Source organism: Trichomonas vaginalis, chromosome II, assembly GCF_026262505.1.
Source record: "Trichomonas vaginalis G3 chromosome II, whole genome shotgun sequence".
Taxonomy (NCBI): Eukaryota; Parabasalia; order Trichomonadida; family Trichomonadidae; genus Trichomonas; species Trichomonas vaginalis.
Genome location: NC_067204.1, coordinates 9,110,415 through 9,134,789, shown reverse-complemented (window position 1 = coordinate 9,134,789; position 24,375 = coordinate 9,110,415). Strand labels below are relative to the sequence as shown.

Sequence of the window (24,375 nt, the reverse complement as noted above, 5' to 3'; positions counted from 1 at the left end):
TTTATTTTTCAAGCTTGACTTTTTACAATTTGAACTTTGTTTGCGTAGATATGAATTCTGAAAGAAGTATGAGGGTCTTGTATGACTTTGTACTTCTCCCATAGTTCATGTCTGTCAAACTTACCTGCCATGGACTCTTTCATAAGTTCCATGAAATCGTCTTCGGACAATCCGGGGAAAAGTATAATGTCAGTAAGTATTCTTTTAACATCCTTACTTAAACTCTTTGCTGTCTGTACACAAATGACAACTGAGATGTTAAAGTGTCTGAGCTTCTTAAGAATTCGACACATATCTTGTTCTCTGTTCTTTAACAAAGGATGAGAGGCGAAATCATCTAAGATAAGAAGACATCTATGAGGGTAAGTCTTCCAATCGTAAGATTGCAATTTCTTCGAAATGTATTCTATCTCTTTCTGTTTGTTTTCGGAAGTGTTTCTTCTCTAATATTCTCTGCATTTCCTCATTAGGGTCTTTAAACTTAGAATTTATATACTCATTTATAGCATTATACTTCAAACTCTTCTTTGGTACTTCTTTATCCAATCTAACAGCTCAGTATCCTTTATACATACTAACTTAGACTTCTTTATAATATCTTTGAACGAATTGACGGTTTGGTCAAATTGACCAGAAGTACTACAAATGACAACTAACTCATAGAATGGGTTCTTCTCATCTAGTTCTTGTTGTTGTGCAGCCATTTTAAGATAAGTGAAAGTCTTACCAGACCCAGGTGGTGCAATTAGACCTGTTATACCATTCTGAGCAAATAAGAACTTGTCATGTATAGGTTTTCTGAGCATTTTCTAACTTCCTCTTGTTCTTGTTTAAAACATTCTCAATTTTTTGTCAATGTCAGCAAACTTTTTTCTAACATATTTTTAGAAAAATTAAAATTTTTATCTTTTAGAAAATGTCTAGCGATTTCGCTATCTATATTCGAGACAAGCTTTTCGACAGCAAAACATCTGTCGACCATAAAATCTTACATAGTGTAAACAAGAAAGGTGAATTTGTTCTAAAGTTCTGTTTCTGGGGAAAAAACCAGAATTTTCGAAAAAGTGACACCAACTATTAAAGTTATTTTATTACTAGATTTATTTACAAATTATAAGATAATATCATTAACCGAATATATTTTTAATATAAATAAAAAACTTTTTTTATACAAAAAAATTACAATCAATCGATAAATATTATAAAACATTTATTCCAAAAGATTAAGTAATAGGTGGGATCCTGCATATATATAATTTTATGTCATAAAGTTTACAAATTTTAGATGGACCACAGTGAGAATGTGAGTGGTTAATTTAAAGGTGGTCTGATAAAGACATCGAAGCTTACTCAACACAGCATGAAGCAGTTTCTAATACACAATCTTACTAGTGGTGTTTCGGTCGCCAGCGCTCTCATAGGGGTGCTGATTTCAAAAACCACTACTTCAAATTATTCAACAATACTCAATGCAGCATGAAGCAGCTACTACTGCTGTATCTTACTGGTAGTGTTTTGGTCGTTGGCTCTTGCACAGTCTCTCAGATTTTCAAATTTTTTTTCAACACTATCTTGTTTCGCTCTCAGAAAGCTATCCTACAAAGACATCGAAGCTTACTCAACACAGCATGAAGCAGTTTCTAATACACAATCTTACTAGTGGTGTTTCGGTCGCCAGCGCTCTCATAGGGGTGCTGATTTCAAAACCACTACTTCAAATTATTCAACAATACTCAATGCAGCATGAAGCAGCTACTACTGCTGTATCTTACTGGTAGTGTTCTTCGCTTCTTACTATCAACTCTAAAACTAGTTCGATGTATTATTTATTCATATATAAATATATACATATATAAATATATACATATATAAATATATACATATATAAATATATACATATATAAATATATACATATATAAATATATACATATATAAATATATACATATATAAATATATACATATATAAATATATACATATATAAATATATACATATATAAATATATACATATATAATATATACATATATAAATATATACATATATAAATATATACATATATAATATATACATATATAAATATATACATATATAAATATATACATATATAAATATATACATATATAAATATATACATATATAAATATATACATATATAAATATATACATATATAAATATATACATATATACATATATACATATATAAATATATACATATATAAATATATACATATATAAATATATACATATATACATATATACATATATAAATATATACATATATAAATATATACATATATAAATATATACATATATAATATATACATATATAAATATATACATATATAAATATATACATATATAAATATATACATATATAAATATATACATATATAAATATATACATATATAAATATATACATATATAAATATATACATATATAAATATATACATATATAAATATATACATATATAAATATATACATATATAAATATATACATATATAAATATATACATATATAAATATATACATATATAAATATATACATATATAAATATATACATATATAAATATTACATATATAAATATATACATATATAATACATATATAAATATATACATATATAAATATATACATATATAAATATATACATATATAAATATATACATATATAAATATATACATATATAAATATATACATATATAAATATATACATATATAATATATACATATATAAATATATACATATATAAATATATACATATAAAATATATACATATATAAATATATACATATATCATATATACATATATAAATATATACATATATAAATATATACATATATAAATATATACATAATACATATATACATATATAAATAATACATATATAAATATATACATATATAAATATATACATATATAATATATACATATATAAAATATATACATATATAAATATATACATATATAAATATATACATATATAAATATATACATATATAAATATATACATATATATAAATATACATATATATAAATATACATATATATATAAAATATAAATAACAAAATACAATCAAAAATAGTGTTTGGAAATTTAAGGTTAAGTGTCACTTTTTCGTAAATTCTACCACACTCCAGCAAAACATCTGTCGACCATAAAATCTTACATAGTGTAAACAAGAAAGGTGAATTTGTTCTAAAGTTCTGTTTCTGGGAATATGACAAGAACCATAAAACATTAAGCAGAGCAGTCTTAAAATTTGTCAATGACAGACTTGTTGACAGAGATGACGCCGATTGGAAAGATGAAGTCCAACAAAAGTTCTTAGAATGCAAAGAAGACACATGCGCTGTTCTTGAAGATGAAATAGAAAACAGAATAGATGAGCTATTAAAGGACAAAGAACTTTTACATAAATATAGTTGCGCCAAATTTGACATAACTCCACCAGAAAAGAAGAAGAAAGAAAAGAAAGAAAAGAAAGTAGAAGAAGAGAAGAAAGAACCTGAACCAGTTCCAAGAAAAAGAAATTTGACATGTAAAAATAAATTTTATTTTAGAACATTTCTGGTGTCAATGTCAATGTTCTCTTCCTCTTTAGGAGTAACACTGGCTTAGACTCTAAATCTTTTTACCCAATTTACCTTGAACTTCTACAACTTTAGACTCATAATATTCATAGTCGTCTGCTTTCTTTGGTTCATAAGGTATAACAAGTTTGTATGCTTTGCCTTCTTTAAGGTTTGAAAACCTTCTGTCAAACTTTCTTTGACTGCTAACAAACCTTCTATGTCTAAGTCTTCAAATTTCGCACCGTTTTTAGTCACAATAGCAAACTTAACTGGTTCGATGTTCCAAACTTTGCTGAATGAAGACTTTTCAAAAATGGTAGAAGTAAACATTCAAATATGTGAATGGGTCTAGTTCTTCTTTAAGTCCTGACATGTACTTGTTTACTGAGATGAATTTTGCCATCTTTTCTATCGGATAAAAAAATATTTTTTTAAATTTACTCATAAAAAATTTTTTTGTATATACACCATTCTGAACATCTAAAAGACTTTTGACATTTGCCAAGAATGTTCGTTTAGACGCTGTCATATAACCATATTCTTGACAATATTGTTTATACGAATCGTACAATGACCTTTCATCTAAACACTCAAAGTCAGTTTCATCTATGAACAGTTCATATACACTCTTGTTTGCTTCTAACAATGTTTGTCTCTCTTCGGTATGTGGAATTTCTTGGATTGAACTTTGAAATATCTAATGTCATAAAATATGAGAACAAGTGGTTGTAAAAGTCAGATGTCAAAGTTTCTGCTAAGTCGTCAAATATTCTGTATCTTGCATATGAGCTTCTGACGTTCTGACAACTACATATCTTCTGTCAGAACTTTCTAACTTCATCGGAACAGAATTGTTTGAAACCATAATGAAGTTTGCAAACATTTTCACAAACTCTTTGGTCTTTATATTTCTTTCAACAACTCCAACTTTGTCTGTTATAAGACTCTTCAAAGCATCTGAGTTCAAAACTTTTGTTGTATCTATACTTTGAAGTTCGTTACATACTATAAGTTTCATATTCTCTATTGAGGAGTTAAACTTTGCCACAGAATTTTTCTAAGTTTGTCATATTCGGGTTCGAATAGCCCTCTAACAGTTTGCACAAAATATCGTAAAGAATGTGTTCTTACCAGTTCCTTGTTTTCCAATTATAATGAGAGCAGTTTTCATTTTTAGCACTTGGATGTTGTAAGATGTTTGCAAACCAACATAAGATATACTCATAGACTTCTTTCCATTGCATATAATTTCTTTGACATGGTCTAACCAAGCTTCTATAATATTTTCTTTCCATTCTACTTGTTCGTATTTATCCAGTGAAGATAGAATAGAAGTTTGGAGAAGGTGTATAGAACTTTATACCTCGAACTGAAAAATCTTCTAACTTTGACAATAAGATATCCCAAGCATCTAACATCTTCATGCCAACTTGTACAACTTTTATTTTCTTAAGTTTCTGTCTACATTTCTTGTTCTGAAACTATTGTTGCTTAGGTTTGTTAAAGACTACATCCCTTCTTTCATAACATAACATTCTGGGCAGAGTCACATAAATGACTAAACGTTTCAAATTCTCGACTGCTTTGTTATAGTCTCGAAATGGACACATATTCTGAATGCTTGGAAGTCATAAAAATCTGAAACATCTATTCTGTACATTTTATAAAAATAAAAAAAAATATTTTTTATTCTTGACTTTGTTGTTGCATTTGTTGTTCTTGAGCTATTTGTTGTTGAAGTTGTTCTTGTAATACAATACTTTCACCAGTTTGCATCTTCCAATTCGAAACTTTCTGCCGTCATTGACAAATACATAGGACATAAAAGTTTTACAGGAACAAAGTTTGCGTCAACTAATGTCAACGTTTATACTTGCCAAAGTGTTTGAGTTCACTAAGGTTGAAAAATTCTGCATTCGAATGAACAATAGGCAAACCAGCAGAGAAAGTATTGTTTATACGCATAAGTATCTTTTGGTCATAATAGTTTCTGTCGACATTCGAATAACACTTTGAACCTAAGTTTGAAACAATATATAAGATTGGTGTGCTTAATGTCAATGGAATAGACATTCCTTGTATGACACTTTTCCTGTTATAGGAAACTGTTGGTAGTAAAAACCAGAAATAAGTTTGTATTATAGCTCATATCGTTTATAGTAAACTCAGTCGGACATCCAAACATAATGAAACCTGCTCTAGTTGCAGCACATGTTACACCCGTCCTTAAGTATTAAATAAGTCAACAAAACCTGTTGGTGGTATAATCTGAGTAAGTATCTTCAAAGGAGTATTTTTTACCATTCACAACAATAAAGTCTTCTGGTGTCAAAAGAGCAAAACAGGCTTTAGTCGTCATTGTGTTTAAGGTTAGTTTACAATATCGTCCTTGAGGACTTTGTAAGTTTGTTGTTATAGAATTATATGACCCAGGGTTTTTAGTCGTAATAGTATAACCATTATGTCTTCTGCCATTTACTTAGCAAATAAATTTTAATGAAATGTTGTGGTCGTCAAATATTTTTATGACGTCTGGGAAACTATACTTTAAGTTCAACGTTTCACCTCCTTTCATACGTATATCTTGTCAAGACATTATATGAAACACAGCAACTAATGTCGGGTTCTATTTCTTTGATGTTTATATCGTCTGCCTCTGTCAAAAGTTTCAATAGTTCTTTCAAACTTCATGAGGTGCAATGACATATGAGTTCACTTTTACAGGTGTGTTCGACCAAGTTACATTATACTTAGCTTGACAAATCTTCTCCTGAGTTTGAAGTTTGTCTTTCAGTTGTTGGTAGTCGTTTCGAATATCTGCAACAGAACTTAAGTCTCTGCTAACTTCAGGATATGTTGTTGTTCTTTTACAGGAACAATTGTTATACCATCTTCGTCTTCGTATGGTTTCCCCACTTCAACATCTCTGTCTTTGACATTGACAACAACACTTTGACTGTTTGTTTGAGTTGGTGAATTTAACTTCACATCTGCCACCGCCATTAAACCTTTTGAAACACTTACGCTTCTATTTTTCGGAAATGACATTTTACTTAGAATAAAAAGATGGACGTATTCGGATATCTTATTGAATTGAAGCAGAACAAAGTTTATACTCACAAACAATACAAATACATTGACAGAATAGTTCTTTATACAAACAATGGAAAATGTTATAGAATAGCAGTCTTTGCTGAACCAAAATATTTTCATAAAGCAAAGAAAGTTGGTATAACTGAAATGGTGAAAGTTCTTGATGTTGACAAAAATATAACAACAAAACTTACAGATATTTCTAAAGGTAAGTTTATCTTACAATATTATGTCAAAACAGGTGTCATAACTATTTACGATGGTGAGAAAAGTGTCAAAGAACAACTTACTGACCTGCTGCCAAAATCTGCTCGATGGAAGCTGTCGTTATGCCAATCTGAGGAGCCCCAGCAGGTTTCATCGAACGAATCTTCAAAAGAGCATCTTCCGTGAAAAGTGCTATTGGTTTTGTAAACTTCTTTGCTCTCAGTTCATCTGGACCGTCTCTGTCACCAGTATATTGTATTTGTACAGTACCAACAGTTGAAATACCACCCATAAAGTCTTCTGAGTCAGCAAATGGAATGCCAAGCCAAAAGTTTGAACGGTCTCCATTTGTATATTGAGTTTTTTGACCTCCTGTATGAGTCCATACTTTCACATATGGCATAATAGAACTTTGCATTTCAGGGTTAATGGTTGTTGTGAAATTGTTGTTAAAGTTCATAGCATCTAATGTCAAGTTGTATGACCTCATATCCTCAACTGTAGAATATTCTTCTCTTGGATAATATTTGCCATCTATGTTTATATGATATTTAATACCGGGGTTGTAGAAACAAGAATAGTCATTTATAGTTCGTCTGAACAGTACAAACATAGTATCTGCATGTTTCATTGCAGTTGTTAAAGCAATATCTGTTCTTGCACCTGGGTCAGCACTTTGGTTTCCAACTTCACCTGCAAAGTCTTTGACAGATATTTGGTGTATAGGGAACATAAGTGGAACTGCAATATATTTGGCAGCTAAAGCATTTGAAATATCTGGGTCCAACATATAGACTGCAAGTCTGCTTTCTATTCTCTTGCATTCAAATTTTTCGCATGTGAACTTAACTGGGTCCCAAGCAGTTCCAGCAGCATTGAAATAATAGTTTACTTCATTGTTGAAGTTTGAGAAACCAAAGTCTAAGTCAACTTTGTCTTTGCAAAATTCGGCGAATGATGTTTGATTTGTTCCCTTTACGTCTGTAATAGTGAATGGGTCTTGTGTTGGTGCAATGACTAAGTTATTTTTGCTTGGAGTAAGTTCGATAGAAATTTTTCCTGCCCAGTTTGGCAAGTATCTTAAAAAACCTGAAGATGAGGAAAGATGACAAAGGAACTCTAAGTTTCAGTTTTACTTTGTTACTGCTGCTGCAGTTTGTCCAGAAAGGTTAACATAAACTCCTGGAACGTTAGGGTCAAGTCTTCTTATTTTCTCAATAGTTGCATACTGGTCTGTTTGTTCTCTAGCTTGTGGTTGTACTGAGTTTCTCAAAGCGAACCATTCATAGTTTGCCCATGTTACTGTTTGAACTAAGTCAGAGTTAGAATATATCTTATATCCCATGAAAACTTCTGGAGCATATTGGTATCCGACATAGAAAATTCCATTGCAACCTTTCTTGTCAGACAACTTGGCAGAAGGTTTTATTTCAATGTCTTGTTCCACGTATAAGAATGAGTTGTCAATAGAAATAATATGAAACCTGTCGCAAGCAATATCTACTGTTGTTGAAGAACCTTCTCCAAACTCACCTACGTTTCCATAAGAAACAGCAGTTGTATATTCGTAAGTTCCAGGAACTATTTCTGACCTTCTAATGGCATTGTCGCATTCGTTATACCATTCGGAAACATTTCCGTTCATGGCATCCAAAACTGTTGGCGTTATATTCTGAGCGGCGTACATTTCATATGGGTAAAAATATAGAATAGTTGGATTTATGTGTCATAATAGAACCCACTCGGACCAAGCTTTACTTTCTTCCTGACTGAGTTTTTAACTCTTCTTTTTCCTTCATTGCCACTACTTTCACTAGATGAAGTTACTTCTTCACTACTTTCACTTTGTTCTACTCTTCTTCTTTGGTGTCGCTTTTGGTAACTTGCCCTCTGCTTCAAGTTGTTGCATCTTTGCCTCATGTTCACCTAGTATGTTGTAAATTTCCCATGTCCTTTTTGCCTTTGGCTCTGGTCGCCCATCTCAGGTAACCTATATCCTAGAAAGATTTTGTCATAGTTTGTATTTGAGTCTTCGCGTATTGTTTGCATGACTCTTTCCTGAGTTTCCGGTTCAAGCTCTTCAAACAGAGCTTGTCCATATGGAATAAGCTCGTTTCCAAATATATGTTTTTGTAGCCATTCTGGTTTTCTTTCCATGTTACCAATAATATCTTTTGTGAATGGGAAAGCTTTTACCCAACGTTTCAGTCTTGCGTCATTTATTTCTGTAGTTGGTTTTATTTTGTCATGGAACATGTTTTTCAATACTAACATTTCATTTGGTACTGTCCATTTGAGTTTTCTTAAATATTCATCCCTTCTCGGTTCATTGTCTGCAAAGTAAGTTTTTATGACATTTTGTAAACTTTCGTTTGCAAGGTCATGTACAATAGGTTCTCTTCCTTCTATCTCCCTAACTTTCTTTCTAAACTCTTCACCAAATATACCATCTCTATGGTTCTGTGTAGTTCTTTGAGATAAATGTTCTAGAACGTCAGGTGTTATATTTCCATCAGCCATGTTCATTTCATACTGGTTCAAAATATCTGCATGTTTCATATCTTTCAATGGCATTAAAGCCGCGCTGAAAATACCAGCTATATCTGGTTCACCATTCACTTCCATTGCGTCTACAACTTCTTGGAATTGTGGTTGTAAGTTTATGAACCACCTATCCGGATTAGCTTTATGACCCCATCTCATTGTAGTTCCATAGTCTGCAGAAACAAAAGTAGGTTTGTTTCCATATTGGTTAGGTTCTGAATGAACTTTAAACAATGTTTCATTTCTATATGTTTTGGTGAAATTTAACCTTTTATTTTCACCGAGTTCAGCCAAAGATTGAACGTTATATGGTCGTAAGTAAAAAGGATTGTTGTATTTGCGTACACTTTCTTTCAGTTCTTCCATTCTATGCTGAATATTTTCATCTGATGTTGGAGTCTTTTGTATGTCGGCGAACATTTTTCGATATTCTTCTACTATGTCAGCCGAATTTTTCTTAGACTCTTGGAAAGATTCCATATTCCCGCATACACTTGTTGAGGGTCAAGATTTTTCGGCTGTTCCAAATCTTCATCTAGTTCTGTGAAGTTAGTTTCCAAAGGAGGGACTTGTTTGTTTCCTTCAGGCTCTTCTAGCTGTTGTTGCTGAACTATTCTTCCATGTCTGGTTGTATCTGAACTTCTTCCTGTGGAGTTTCTTGTACCTCATCTGCTGGCATTTCATATATTCCGAGACCGTTTTTAAAAAGTTCCCTATCTAAGTCATCCGGACTCATAAACCTTTCTTCTTTCGTTCCGTCTCTATTTTTTACGCGCTTCATGAAGAGAGTTGAATTATCATTTAGCTCTGACACCAAATATCTCGGAGTAAATTCATCCATGTCATTTGGATGATATGCTATTAAATCATATCCCTTAGCGAGCTTGTATTTTCCAGGTTTGAAATTATATCCCATTTGGTGCTGAACCATAAAGCTAAATAGGTTCGGGTCAGTATTTCCTTCCTTGAACTTTCTAATAGCTTCTTTATATCTGTCACTAAAGTCAAGAGTATCTGGGTAACCATAATTTTCCTTAAGCATTTTTAAGAATTCTTGGTTTCCTTGTTCTCTACTTCTTTTATGTCCTTGCTCTGTTTGTGGTTGTTGCTGTGCAGTGTTTTGAACTGTTGGTTGTGGTGCAGTGTTTTGAACTGTTGGTTGTGGTGCAGTGTTTTGAACTGTTGGTTGTGGTGCTGGATTTTGAACTGTTGGTTGCTGTGCAGTGTTTTGAACTGTTGGTTGTTGTGTTGGTTGTTGTGTTGGTTTTGGTGCATGCCTGTGTCTGTGTCCATGTGACGATGTAAATGTTTTAGGTAGTCCTGGTGCAGGTGCTTCTCTTGGAGGGTTTGGTGGTATATAAGTTCCACCAGCTGGCACATATGTTCCATCTGCAGCATAATGTCCTACCTGACTTTTCGTTTTTAAGAAAGCATTTACTAGGTCTGTTTTGGTCTGTTGTAACTCTTTTTCTTGACTTTCCACAACAGTTGCTCTAACGGCGTCATAGGCACTTTGAACTGCCTGTCTCGTTGCTGCATCTGTTATTTTCGTCATATTTTTGTGCTACTTCTCTTAACTCTTTGTCGAAACCTTCAGACTTCAGTTTCTTTCCAGATGAGAAGTCGTTCACTAGTTTTCACCTTACTATGAAGAGCTTCGAAGGCGTTCTTAAAGTCAGCATTCATTAAAGCTTCATTTGAACTGTCTTCATCCGCTTGTATTTTTGTCCTTATTGACCCTATAAGTTGGGCTGCTTTGGCGTTGGCTTGGGCATCTAACCAGTCATTATTAGCTTTTATATATTCTGCGCTTTTCATTGCCTTTTGCATGGCTGCGTCGTTATTTTTACTTTCTTGTGCTAAGTTTTCATACTGTACGGTTTGGTTTTGCAACTGTAAAAGTTTTTCTGCCTTTACATTTGCTTCAACTTCTTTTTTATACTCATCGCTATCCATATATGTCTTCAGGGCTTTTTGTTTTATTTCTTCATCTTTCAGTACTTTATATTGAGTAGTATGGTTTTTCAAATTTATAACATCTTGTTCCATTTTTGCTACTTCTGCTGCTTTTTCTGACACTTTTTTCGCATATTCCTCTGTACTTAGTTCTTTCAGTTGTTCTTCTTTCTTCTTTTTCTCTACGTTTAACTCATTGAGTTTCTTTGTGTGTCTGTCATATTCTAGTTTCTTTTCGTTTTCACTTATTTGTTTCTGTATGTCTATGTTTGACTTTTTGACATCTGTTATTTGATTTTTGAGTGAACTCAAATTCATTTGACTTTGAGGGTTATAAGCTGTTCCGTCTGCAGCTCCACCATAGCCTGCCATTTTCGCTAAAAGTGCCGCTCTTAAACCTCCACTCTGTGCACCAATAACTCGGTTTAAAAGCATAGGGTTGCTTGACATTTGTTGCAACATAGTGGGGTCATTCATCATTTGTTGTTGCAACTGTTGTTGTGGTGTCAGTTTTACTATTGGATGTTTCAATGTTATATACGAAAACGATAAAAACGGTTTGACAGAAAAGTGACAACTTTACGTGTCAAAAATATAAAAAGTGATATTTTATTCATCATTATCTTCTTCATAATTTATTTCATATTCTTCGTCTTACCAACAAAAGATGGGAATGTGAACAATTGCGGGCAATTTTTAGCCATTTTGGCTTGGAACTAGAGCCTGCGAGGTACATGGATAGTATCAGTACCTCACAGGCTCTAGTTCTCTATATGGCGCCGAGAAATTTTGGTGAAATGTGGTCGCATTTCACCAAAATTTTTTCGGCGCCATAGGATGAATTGGAGGGTGAGAGATATTATTTCATACAATACTACTCTCACCCTCCAATTCCCAGCCAAAATGGCTAAAAATTGCCCGCAATGTGAACAATTGCGGGCAATTTTTAGCCATTTTGGCTTGGAACTAGAGCCTGCGAGGTACATGGATAGTATCAGTACCTCACAGGCTCTAGTTCTCTATATGGCGCCGAGAAATTTTGGTGAAATGTGGTCGCATTTCACCAAAATTTTTTCGGCGCCATAGGATGAATTGGAGGGTGAGAGATATTATTTCATACAATACTACTCTCACCCTCCAATTCCCAGCCAAAATGGCTAAAAATTGCCCGCAATGTGAACAATTGCGGGCAATTTTTAGCCATTTTGGCTTGGAACTAGAGCCTGCGAGGTACATGGATAGTATCAGTACCTCACAGGCTCTAGTTCTCTATATGGCGCCGAGAAATTTTGGTGAAATGTGGTCGCATTTCACCAAAATTTTTTCGGCGCCATAGAATGAATTGGAGGGTGAGAGATATTATTTCATACAATACTACTCTCACCCTCAATTTTAATTACTTAAACTCATTCTATTTTTTTGACATGTAAATGTCACTTTTACTGAGATCTGACACAATGTCAGATCTCTTTTTTTCGTATATAAGATCAATGCTCCCTTCCTCTTACGTATATTCTTACGTAGCTTACGTGGCATTTTAAGTGAAGTAAAAAACGGTTTTTGACAGATGTTTATATGACACTTTTGTTCAGCACAAAAAACTACTCTGTCAAAGTGTTGTCAGTTTTGTAAAATAACCGTCCTATCTCATTCTATAAGGGGGAAAGGCTTCTCAAAGTATACTTCCTTGGAACGCCCGTAACTTTTCCTGTAGCGACGATAGACCCTTACTTGTCCGGACAAAGTTATACTATTTTGAGTGCTCTACAAAAAAGTCAACGGCTGGTCGGCTGGGGTTCGGTCCTCCTCTTGGGTCTTGGGCAAAATTTCTTAGGGGCTAGAAGGGGCGCAGCCCCTGGAAGCCCCACTACCTTTTTTTTTTTTTTTTAACTAACTAGGATTGCGCTTATTGCATTTTTTCCTTTACTGATTCGAGAAATCAAAATTTACAGTATACGGAAAAGTGGGTCTTAAAATCATTTTGGGTCTTATTTTTAACCGCAAAATTCCCACAATTTTGAACACTTTGGCAAAAAAACTTGCAAAAACATAGCGTCTATATACTATGTATATTAAGATTTTGCAAAGTGTCAAAAAATAAAAATTTTTTAAAAAAATTTTAGGGAGTTCGAAAAAAGTAATGATTGTAAGAGATGGGAAGTATTTACGCTTGAAGTCGGAGCGGATATGAAAAGAATTTGTAGAGGCGCATATCTTGGTATGCAAAATTGAGATACTGTGTTGAAATCTACAAAATTCAAAATCTGACACAAGTCTCTCTGACCATATTAGACTCGTATTCTTTCTCTGTTGTATGAGATTTAATGAAAATGCTCGTTAATAGATACACATTTATTTAAAAATGATATCCGTTATTAAATCATATGCTCTGTGGACGCAGAAACTTGTGTTTTCGACTTTGTAAGTTGGTAATGAGCGATACGAATGGGTCAGTTTTGTTAGTAAAGTCATCTGTGAAAAAATCGTTAATTGAACAATATGTAATAATATTTGAAAATGAAGTAAACAGTATATTGAAATGTGCAGTATTAAGCTACTCTTTGACCTTGTAAGCTTTGATCAATTATGAAGCTGAAGGTATATTTGCAGATAAGCAAGTTTGGGGAAAAATCTTATAGCTAAAAATAAAAATCGTATGAAATAATTATGTGGTTCATTTGCTAACCTGCTTTATTTTTGGGGTCAGAAAAACCAGGTTCGAATCCGAATACATCTTATTTTTTCTTTTTTCATTATATCAATAAATTGTATTATCCCCAAGAATTATTTTAATAAGAATCAATTTGGAATTTGATCCATGAATAATATATTTCGTATTTAAATACTCATATTTTTGTAAAATAATCTTTTTGGTTATATTACAATCAAATTACAAAACAGTTATAAGATTTTCTAATCCTAAATTCGAAATAAGGGTTTCGTTTTGCGAAAAAAACGTACAATACGCAATTTCGCTAAAAAAACATTTAGCTAGCAATTTCGACCTTTGACTCCACTCAAGACGTCACTTTTTTAATTTTGCGGTATCATATTTTTGGAAAATCTTTATGAATATAAAAAAGGTAGTGGGGCTTCCAGGCACTTCGTGCCCTCTAGCCCCGAAGATGTTTAGTATAAATGAAGTTTTTATTCGGAAAATTGTTAGTCTTCTGGTGTGAATTCGGAGGACTCTTCTTCTTCCTCCATTGCTTCTGGGAAGAAGCCTTCTTCTGGGTCGAAAACATTATATAATGTTTCACTTTTCACAAATTATATATGTTTTCATGTTTTGTCACTTTTCTGTCACTTTTCAGGAAAAAACATTTTATTATTATATATAAATGAATTTTACAAACCTCCGTTACCGTTCTTTGGAAATAAGAGTAAATGTAAAGATATTATATTGAGAGAACTTAAGAAACTACCGAATGGTCTAACATTTGTAGATTTGTTCGGTGGAAGTTTCTATATATCCCATTTGTGCCATACAATATTCCCAGACTCAAAGATTATATGCAATGACTTCGACAACTATATGGACCGTCTCAAACATATTCCAGACACAAACAATATATTGAAAGAGTTAAAAGAAAAGATACCTATAGGTAAGATGGAACGTATACCATTAGATAACAAAAATATTGTGAGAGAGGTTTTGAAAAAAGCAGAATATATAGACTGGGATAGTATATCTGCTAGACTATTATATAGTGGTTCTATAAGAGTTCATGACATTGAAACACTTATGTCAAAAGTTTTATATCTTAACTATACAAATGTTTTCAAAGAGGACATAGAAAAATATATTGAGGGTATAGAGTTTGTGAGATGTTATTGGACAGAGTTGTATGAAAAATATAAAGACAAGGAAAATGTTTTCTTTATAGTGGACCCGCCGTTCTATAACACATGGGATTTTCAATACCAAGTAGACTGGACTTTGAGAGACTCTTTAGAAACTTTAGACGTTTTACATAACCATCCATGCTTTTACTTTACATCCGATAAAAGTGGTTTGGAAACCGTTATGAGATGGTTAGAGGACATACATGACTATGAGTTTAGATATGACAAGATAGAATATGAGAGAGGTCCTATAAACCGGAGAAAGTGTCATAACAAAGAAATTTTATTAGTAAGTAAATGTGGTTTGAAATAGGACTACTTGTTTTAGGTTTTTTCCATTGTGTCATTTATTTATTTGACGTGGCAGAAAAGTACAGAGAATATGAAGATGAACCAATGCCTGCAAATGTTCAGCATATGTACTCGTAAGAGATATTTTTATCTAATATTAAATGGACGCACAGAACTTAGCGAATGCACAGCAACCTGGACAACCAAACCCAGAGAATATTCCAAATGAAGTTAGAATACAAACTGCAATGGCAAACTATGGTCAAGTGCCAACAGATGTACAAATGCAAACTGCCATGTCAAATGACGCTGCGTTAGGTTTGCCACCATGGTATGCAAATATGAGATGGAAAGAGTTTTATACAAACCCTGAAGTGGGATATAAACAACTTTATGCAGATGACGCGAACACAGGAGTTGACCCAGAATATGTTTTCTACCAGAGGAGAAACAGAATGTATGAGCTCCAGTTAAAGAATGCTATGGAACTCAACAGGAAACGTAAGAGACTAGGCGGACATTAGATTTTTACATATAGTAAAATGGGTTTCTTCAGTAAGATAGGAAACTTCTTTCGAAATGTTGGAAGAGGTATATGGAATGGAATAAAATCTGTCGGAAGAGGAATTTGGAACGGTGTCAAAAATATTGGTAAAAGGGTAGGTCAGTTCGTTGGTATTATACCTAAAGACCCTGAACCAGAAGAACAAGCTCCCGTTATACAACAGCCTGAACCTGCACCACAGTCTAGTTGGCAACCAAATCCAACACCTCAACCGTATTAAAAAATTATATTTTTACCGTTCGATAGTAGTTGTATATGAAACTAAGTTCTAAGTAAAACGCATGGTATAATGGAATTATTCTTTTTCTTCCATCTGTAGTAAACCATACTTGAAAGTCTGAAATACTTCCACTTGGTGGTTCGTATAACTTTGTAGGTTTTTCGTAAAAGTCATTTGCCAAGCATAAGAAAGAGTTTTGGGCGCCAGAAAATGAAGCATGAACAATAATAGCAGCTGGGTCGAAAACATCTTTAAATAAATATGGTTCATCTCTTGCATATCGACTGTAAATATTTGCTAAAGGAAGTTCGACTTTCTGATTTAACATTCTTTGCAAATAATACCATGACATTGCAGTGAATTCTGTATATATTTGTTCGTCTTTATTTGGATTGTTTTCGTAGATTTGAAATGACACTTGTGAATTTTGTTTGTTCATATACAATTCTCACATAAAGTGTGCTCTCGGTATTTGCATATTCATCAGCATATTTTGCATAACATGAATTTATTTTATCTTCTATATTTTTTAACGCAGTCTGTAGAGAAGATGAAAGGTCAACTTGTATTAGCTCAATTTCTTCCCACATTTTTCGTTTCCCTTCAGATATATAATCTATATGAAACCTTACAATAAATGGAAAACTTTTATCTTCTACAGACACAACTCATTCTACGAAAGCCAATAGCTTTTGTGACAGATGGGTCTCTTAGCCATCTTAATGGGTAGTCAAAACGATAGCCTTCATGCTTTACGGTCTCTGTCTCAAACTTTTGACCGACATTAGTAAAAAGTTCATCTAATGGTTTAGTTGTAGCAACTCTTGAATTTTCTTTTTCTATTGGAAGCATATTTTATCTAGAATAAAAATGTCGAAAGATATTGCTTCCATGAGAGAAATACAACACAACCGACAACTCATTGTGCAAGCTCTAAATAAGAACACAAAAACTTTTCAAACTATTCTAAGATATCTGAGTCATTGAAAGAAGGAAACTTAAAACTGACATTAAACCCAATGACAGATGAGTTTCTGTTTCAAGACAATAAGAACCATACTGTCTGTATAAATCCAACAAAAGGAACTTTAAACGAGAAACCTATAAATGAACTTCTTTTGAAAGCAGATGTTGACAACAAAGCTGACAAAGAATATGTAGACGATGCAATAGCAAAAGAAGAAGAAAGAGCTAACAATGCTTATGCAACAAAAGAACATACTCATCCTGAACTAGCAGACAAAACATATGTTGACAATAAAATGTCAAGTGAAGTGACGAGAGCTGAAAACGAATATTCTAAAAAGACTCATACACATTCTATATCTGAAATAACAGACTTAAACGTTAGCCTTGAAAAGAAAGCGGATAAGGATTGTGTGGCTAGTAGGTTAGAGAAGAAAGCAGATAAGGAATATGTGGATGAAAAAGATAATGAAATTATAGAAAGGGCTGAATGGTATCATGAATGGACATCGAAGATTTTAAAAACTAAAGCTGATACAGGATGGGTTTCAGGATGTTTAGACCTTAAAGCAGATAAAACTTATGTTAACGATGAGTTAGAGAAGAAAGCAAATAAGACTCATACACATACAAGTTTTACAACTGTTAGAGCAGACGACATAATACTGAACTTTGACCTTGGTTCAAGTGCACCTTTAGAGAATCCGAGTACAAGCGTAAAAGATACTCTTAACAATTTAGATAAGAGTTGCAGGAATATCGAAGATCATGCCAGAAACTTTGAAGCATATGAACTACCCGCAATGTTAGACAAGAAAGCAGACAAAACAGAGCTTCAAACATTAAAGACAGAAATACTTCAAACATTATATCCTATAGGCTCTATTTATACGTCAATGAACTCTACCAGACCAGAAGTAGTACTTGGTTTTGGAACTTGGACTCAAATAGTCGACAGGTTTTTGTATTGTGCAAACTCTTCAAAGGAAACAGGTGGAAGTAAAACGATTTCAGGTGAAAATTTACCTGCACACAGTCACTACATAGATTTAAGTACATCTCAAGCAGGTTGGCATAAGCATAGATATTGGGATTGGTCAGCAATGATAAAAGGTAAAGGATATGATGTTAAAGACAACGTTAAGTTTGCTATAAATTGTTACTGGAGTAACACTGAGGGAGGAGGAAACCATACACATCGCGTTTCAGGATATACGCAAACAACGGGACAAAGTAAGACTACATGCCACCTTACATGACAGTTTACGCATGGTATAGAATGCTTAGTCGTCATTTTCAACTTCTTTAGCATATTCGTCAGGAGTTGTCTTATATTTGTTAGGAACTGTTTTTGAAAGTATACCACCTTGAACTTTGACAAGTTTGAAACGAGGTCTGACAATAGTAGTTTTATCTTCTGCTTGCAGTGTGTACATTTTGCCATGTTTGCCTAAAACTATAATATTCTCTTGTATACTTTCTTCTATTTTTACGAACACGAATGTGAGTACCTGTCGGGTTCCCATTGTTGTCATAGTCAATAGTATTTTCATATGGGTCGCGTTTAGGTATTTCTATTTTTACTTTGTCACCTTTCTGAAGTTTGAAGCCCGGCATTCTTTCTTGTTTGTCTCTTTTGACTAAATTATTAAATATATAGTCTTTCTCTAAGTCAGGGTTGTTTTTCATTTCTTCGGGGAGTGGTTTCCCAAACCTTTTTGTTTACGGCTATTGTAAATATTTAAAACTTGTCTCATCTTTGCCATGGAGAAGTGTCTATATTTGTCGTCATATGACATTTCATTTGCTTCACCACCTTGTGGTTGGTTTAAGTCTCTTAACATTTTTACAACCGTCAATGACACCAAGAGCAGAATGGTTTTGGTCGACAATGAAATTTGGTTTACATTTTTTGAACGCAGATAGTTTTTTACATCATCTGATTTGAAAGAACTTTCACAGTCAGATGTCAGTTTTGTTGGATGGTATTTGTCAACGAATATTGTCAAAGCAGTTTTCACATCTAAAATATTTTTGGACCATAATGGTATGGCTTCACAGTATCTTGTGTTTTGACCGACAAATATTAACCAGTATGGTGGTCCATCTTCTCTATACCTCGGAATGTTTTCCAAGATATCCATAAACCAAGCATTTGGTGTTGAACTAAAGATTTTTATCATGAGTGCTTTCTTTGTTGCTTTAGAAACATAGGGGTCCTTGTTTGGATTCGTCATTTTTTATCCTATAAGAAATGGGTTTATTTGGCGCATTAGCAGGAGTTGCATCCAGATTTTGCCCGCAGTGGGAACAATAGCCAGAGGTGTATTTGGAGTTGGAAGGAAGATTTTGAGTACATTAGGTATACTTAAAGAGAAACACAACCTATTATACAAACTGTACAGAAAGGTTGGGATGTAGCACGAGATGCAACAAATCTTATTCCAAATCCTGAAACAAGAGGAAAAGTTCAAGGATGGATGGACAATGTAGGAAGACAAGCAGGAAAACTATTATAACAAAGCAAATGACTACTATAACCAAGCAGGACACTATATGGACCAAGGTGAAAGATTCTTTAACAGAGGATATAACCATGCACAACAGTGGTAAACAATAACCAACCTCAACCGCCTCAAACGTGGGGAATGTAAAGTTTTTTACTGAGATGAAATGAACAATACAGCATTGAGACAAATGGGTTCAAGATGGATTTGTCGGCTTCCAGCAGTTACACCACGTGTTTGTCAAGTTCTTCCTATACCTCAGGAAGTTTTAGACCGACTTAAAAAACAACAACAACCAGTTGAAAACAAACCAAACTAAAATTTTTTACTGAGATGAAATGACCGAAGAAGTTGAAACGGTAGATTTGACACCACAAACAAAAAGTTCAGAACCATTGTCAAAACCTGTCAAAGAACTTACAGATGAAGAGAAAAATTCAATAATAGAAAGTGCCAGGTCTGGAAATACAAACCCTAACTACAAAGTCACTTTTCATAGAAATGGAACGGCTAGTATCTCAAAAAAGAAACAGACTCTCACAAATAAAATATTGAAGTCTGAAGGAGCTTTCGAGACAACAGATGGAAAAGTTTACTTCACTGACCAACAGTTCATTATAGAACATCTCATTGACTTAGAGTCGAAATATTCTAAACTTTACAACAAACACAAAAAGTTGAAAGGAAAACAAAAACAAATGGCATATGATATTTATGAAGATGTTGACGACACAACTGTTCCTGCAAGTGAAGTAAAGTCAGAGAAACCGAAAAGTGACGAAAAACCGATAGAAGAAGAAAAACCAAAAACTGAAGATAAACCAAAACCAAAGTTTAGTTTGGAAACTAAACCAAGTCAACCTTCATTAGCTGGTATGGGTTGGCGTCAAAGACTTATGGCAGCAGGCGGTTATGTTAAGTAAAGAAAAAAATATTTTTTTATTTTTATAAAAATGCCCCCATATAGAATGGATAGAAAGTCTGCTAGAATAAAAGCAGAGTTACAAAGATATGGTTGGAGAGTTTCGAAGAAGTTTAAATATAAGAAAGGAAGACCCATAAAAGTCTATGACAAATTGTCTGGTCTTCGCTACGAAATGGATTTGGAAACAGCACGTGCAAATTATCCAAACAGACTAGAGAGGTTAGAAGAAGAACGTCTTATGGACATGCCTTTCGATGTGTTAAACATTGCATGAAGTAAAAATTTATTTTAAAAAAGTGACATTTTTTAAATTTTATTTGAAATGTACGCTGAGTTTGTTGGAGAAGACCGTTGGGAAACTTGTTTGTTAGATGAGAAATATGAAATGCATACCATTTAAAACAATATATTTTTACATATATTAAATGCTTCAGGTTGAAAAACAAAGAACAAAAGTAGCAGATACAAAACCGTTAGACTATATCTTTACAAATGCTGGTAGGACTATTTCAGATGAAGAAATTTCATCCCGAGTATACAGGTTTGACTATCCAATTCGTTGGCTTCAAAGTCCTTCAGATGCAAAGGCAATAGGATTTAGAAGAGTTTTGTTTTCAAATAGAACTAACGCATTTATGTTCGCAGTATATTTTCATGGGCAGTATAAAGGTTCTGATGGTCTAATAGACAAATTTGACGAAATGAGAATCTTTACAGTTCGTTCAGACGAAAGTCTTGAGAAAACTCTAAATGACTTTCAAACTCAAATGAACAAATATTATTGGGAATTTCAAGAAAAATACGACTCTTTACTAAATGGAACATACTATCTGAAACTAGAATATGACAAGATGAACTCCACCGTTTCATTTCAAAAGATTGAAATTAACCCTCCAAGAGATACAGAGTTTTATTTTGGAAAGTAGACAAACGTTCTTGGGCACAATTTCTTCGGTTACTAAACCAGAACGAACCATTACCACCAGATGGTCCATTTAAATTTATACTTCCACCAGCAGATTTGACAGTTTATAGAAACGTGTTGACCCTCAAAATGTTATGTGTCATGCAAGTTCAGTTCAAGCAACAATAGTTTTCTATGTATGGTAAGGACTTTTATGACTTTGCTTCTAAATTCTACGAACCACCTAGTAACAGTTTCTCTGACTTTCAAGTTGGTTCACAACAAATGGTGTGCAACATATTATTCCATTGTACTATGACTTTTATCTCGAATTGTCTTTCATATATAACTACGGAAAAGTGCTGAAAAAGTATTGAATGTGAAGATATTAGAAAATAACATTTTTTCTAACATCGTAGAAAACTCATGAAAACAATTTATTTTTGACACTTTCACAAAAAACATAAAAAAGTGCAGTTAAACGTTAAGGTTTACTGAACTGGTTGGATGTCGCCTTCACAGGTTATGTAGAATGGTTGACCCGAGAAGCGAAGGAGAGACTGAATTGCCAATTTCATATGGGTAGGGGGTTCTCCTTGTTTGGAAGTAGTATCCAAGGACGTTTGTTTAGGAACTTAACAAGAGCTTCTTTCTTTGCTTGCTTTATGTCGTCGAAAGGAGTGTTTTCTGGTATTTGAATTGGAATTCCAGTCGAAGTCTCGAGATTCAAGGCAGCCCTTCCAGAAATAGTGGTGAACTTGACCTTGGGGCTTCATGACCTTGCGCAAGTAGTCTTTTACGCAGTCGTTAAGTTCAATTAGGTAAATTGCCTCGTCAAATCCTTCTGGCATTCCGAGTCCTTCCATCCGACAGGAAAATATTTTCCCGACAACTGGAAAAAATTTTCCTTCCGACAGAAAAAATTTTTCCTTCCGACAGGAAGAACTCTTCCAGTTGTCCGTCCGTAAACCATTCAAATTTTCGAAAATTGAGAACTTTTTGGTCGAACTTCAGAAAAAGTTTTTCCTTCCAACAGAAAAAAATTTTCCCGACAACTGGAAAAAATTTTCCTTCCGACAGGAAAAGTTCTTCCTTCCGACAGGAAAAGTTCTTCCTTCCGACAGGAAAAGTTCTTCCTTCCGACAGGACACAAACGAATGTCCCACGTCCCACCAACCCAGTCCATTCCCAAACCAGATGAACCTAAAGAACCACAACAGTCTCCTCAGCAAGCTCAGTTCCAGCAAGTACCTCCACCAAATTACTACCAATTTCCACCTCAAGGTTACTACCCACCACAAGGCTTCCCGAACTACCCTCCTCTGCCTATGCCTTACTTCCCCAACCCTTGGATGTTCCAGCAAGCTCCACCCCAGCAATTCCAATTCCAATCTCAGTCCAAGAGAGACCAAGACTTCGAAGAAGGTCTGAACCGCTTACGCAAAGAGTATGCTACAGCTCCAATTGAGAGAAAGTTGTTCCCGGACCCAAAAATAATGTTTAGGTGAAGAGGTGAGATCTCACCTGTTTTTTCACCTCTTTTTTCACCCTCTTGAATTTGTCATGAATTTCCTTAAGATAGAAAAAATAAAGTTAGTTTTATTTTTTTATTTTGTATGTAAAGATATGATTTCAGGGATTTTTTTGACGAAGTGTCAACCTTCACTTCGTCAAAAAATAACAGTTATCTAATGAAAAAGTGTCATTTTTTGTATTTTTTTGTATGTAAAGACATGATTTCAGGGATTTTTTTGACGAAGTGTCAACCTTCACTTCGTCAAAAAATAACAGTTATCTAATGAAAAAGTGTCATTTTTTTGTATTTGACGAGAATGTCGGGTAAATGTTTTGTCATGATTTCATCGTAAATGTTTTGTCAAGACTTCTTCGTATATGTTTTGTCATGACTTCATCGTACATGTTTTGTCAAGACTTCTTCATCGTAATGAGCGTAAATGTTTTGTGAAGAATATAGCAACAGTCTGAATTCCGACGGTTGCTTTTTATACAAAATTCATGCAGGAAATTCTTGAGTTTTGGTTGAAAGAATACGGTGGAGCCAAAAGTGGCTCGACCTCAAAACAAGCATTTTATGAGCTTACTAAGGGTGTTATGAATGAATTCAAATGTATTTACATACATCCTGACCTCGTTCATTTTGTTGCTGAATTCAGCAAAAATAATGTTTAGGTGAAGAGGTGAGATCTCACCTGTTTTTTCACCTGCTTTTTCACCCTCTTGAATTTTCATGACTTCTTCGTAAATGTTTTGTCATGATTTCATCGTAAATGTTTTGTCAAAACTTCTTCGTAAATGTTTTGTCAAGACTTCTTCATCGTAATGAGCGTAAATGTTTTGTCAAACATGAACGTACATGCTTTGTCAAAACTTCATCGTAATGAGTGTATATGTTTTGTCAAAACTTCTTCGTAAATGTTTTGTCAAGACTTCTTCGTACATGCTTTGTCAAGACTTCTTCGTACATGCTTTGTCAAACATGAACGTAAATGTTTTGTCAAGACTTCTTCGTAAATGTTTTGTCAAGACTTCTTCGTAAATGTTTTGTCAAGACTTCTTCGTAAATGTTTTGTCAAACATGAACGTAAATGTTTTGTCAAACATGAACGTAAATGTTTTGTCAAGACTTCTTCGTAATGAGTGTAAAGGACCCAAAAATAATGTTTAGGTGAAGAGGTGAGATCTCACCTGTTTTTTCACCTCTTTTTTCACCTCTTGAATTTTCATGAATTTTCCCGAAATAAAAAATA

At 33.5% G+C, this 24,375-nt stretch overlaps 10 protein-coding genes and 2 pseudogenes across 12 annotated transcripts, besides 6 other annotated features; 8 read left to right on the top strand and 4 right to left on the bottom strand.

Moving 5' to 3' along the window:
• Positions 1 to 9,643: part of a mobile genetic element that runs on past the window's edge.
• Positions 9 to 704, bottom strand: TVAGG3_0512310 (annotated as a pseudogene). Its single transcript has one exon. A coding segment is annotated over exon 1 (696 nt).
• On the top strand, positions 3,285 to 3,553 carry TVAGG3_0512300 (uncharacterized protein; the record flags this gene model as incomplete). Its single annotated transcript, XM_051236993.1, has 1 exon — positions 3,285 to 3,553. A coding segment is annotated over one exon (269 nt), but the record flags the coding sequence as incomplete, so codon positions are not given.
• Positions 8,724 to 9,403, bottom strand: TVAGG3_0512290 (annotated as a pseudogene). The gene has a single exon. A coding segment is annotated over exon 1 (680 nt).
• A 2,270-nt stretch (positions 9,644 to 11,913) lies between the features above and the next one.
• Positions 11,914 to 11,976: a mobile genetic element.
• A 120-nt stretch (positions 11,977 to 12,096) lies between these two features.
• Positions 12,097 to 12,205: a mobile genetic element.
• A 141-nt stretch (positions 12,206 to 12,346) lies between these two features.
• Positions 12,347 to 12,455: a mobile genetic element.
• A 141-nt stretch (positions 12,456 to 12,596) lies between these two features.
• Positions 12,597 to 12,705: a mobile genetic element.
• Positions 12,706 to 15,681: 2,976 nt separating this feature from the next.
• TVAGG3_0512230 (uncharacterized protein) lies at positions 15,682 to 16,044 on the top strand (the record flags this gene model as incomplete). Its single annotated transcript, XM_051236992.1, has 1 exon — positions 15,682 to 16,044. One exon carries the CDS (start codon positions 15,682 to 15,684, stop codon positions 16,042 to 16,044), a length of 363 nt encoding a protein of 120 aa, XP_051094816.1.
• An 18-nt stretch (positions 16,045 to 16,062) lies between these two features.
• TVAGG3_0512220 (serine threonine-protein phosphatase family) lies at positions 16,063 to 16,305 on the top strand (the record flags this gene model as incomplete). The annotated part of the gene is made up of 1 exon (XM_051236991.1): positions 16,063 to 16,305. One exon carries the CDS (start codon positions 16,063 to 16,065, stop codon positions 16,303 to 16,305), a length of 243 nt encoding a protein of 80 aa, XP_051094815.1.
• Positions 16,306 to 16,309: 4 nt separating this feature from the next.
• Positions 16,310 to 16,633, bottom strand: TVAGG3_0512210 (uncharacterized protein; the record flags this gene model as incomplete). Its single annotated transcript, XM_051236990.1, has 1 exon — positions 16,310 to 16,633. The coding sequence occupies one exon, from the start codon at positions 16,631 to 16,633 to the stop codon at positions 16,310 to 16,312; it is 324 nt and encodes a 107-aa protein (XP_051094814.1).
• A 982-nt stretch (positions 16,634 to 17,615) lies between these two features.
• Positions 17,616 to 24,375: part of a mobile genetic element that runs on past the window's edge.
• Positions 19,945 to 20,097, top strand: TVAGG3_0512200 (uncharacterized protein; the record flags this gene model as incomplete). Its single annotated transcript, XM_051236989.1, has 1 exon — positions 19,945 to 20,097. One exon carries the CDS (start codon positions 19,945 to 19,947, stop codon positions 20,095 to 20,097), a length of 153 nt encoding a protein of 50 aa, XP_051094813.1.
• On the top strand, positions 20,117 to 20,701 carry TVAGG3_0512190 (phage tail repeat-like family; the record flags this gene model as incomplete). Its single annotated transcript, XM_051236988.1, has 1 exon — positions 20,117 to 20,701. The coding sequence occupies one exon, from the start codon at positions 20,117 to 20,119 to the stop codon at positions 20,699 to 20,701; it is 585 nt and encodes a 194-aa protein (XP_051094812.1).
• TVAGG3_0512180 (uncharacterized protein) lies at positions 20,747 to 20,977 on the top strand (the record flags this gene model as incomplete). The annotated part of the gene is made up of 1 exon (XM_051236987.1): positions 20,747 to 20,977. The coding sequence occupies one exon, from the start codon at positions 20,747 to 20,749 to the stop codon at positions 20,975 to 20,977; it is 231 nt and encodes a 76-aa protein (XP_051094811.1).
• On the top strand, positions 21,129 to 21,629 carry TVAGG3_0512170 (uncharacterized protein; the record flags this gene model as incomplete). Its single annotated transcript, XM_051236986.1, has 1 exon — positions 21,129 to 21,629. One exon carries the CDS (start codon positions 21,129 to 21,131, stop codon positions 21,627 to 21,629), a length of 501 nt encoding a protein of 166 aa, XP_051094810.1.
• TVAGG3_0512160 (uncharacterized protein) lies at positions 22,243 to 22,473 on the bottom strand (the record flags this gene model as incomplete). Its single annotated transcript, XM_051236985.1, has 1 exon — positions 22,243 to 22,473. The coding sequence occupies one exon, from the start codon at positions 22,471 to 22,473 to the stop codon at positions 22,243 to 22,245; it is 231 nt and encodes a 76-aa protein (XP_051094809.1).
• TVAGG3_0512150 (uncharacterized protein) lies at positions 22,765 to 23,115 on the top strand (the record flags this gene model as incomplete). Its single annotated transcript, XM_051236984.1, has 1 exon — positions 22,765 to 23,115. The coding sequence occupies one exon, from the start codon at positions 22,765 to 22,767 to the stop codon at positions 23,113 to 23,115; it is 351 nt and encodes a 116-aa protein (XP_051094808.1).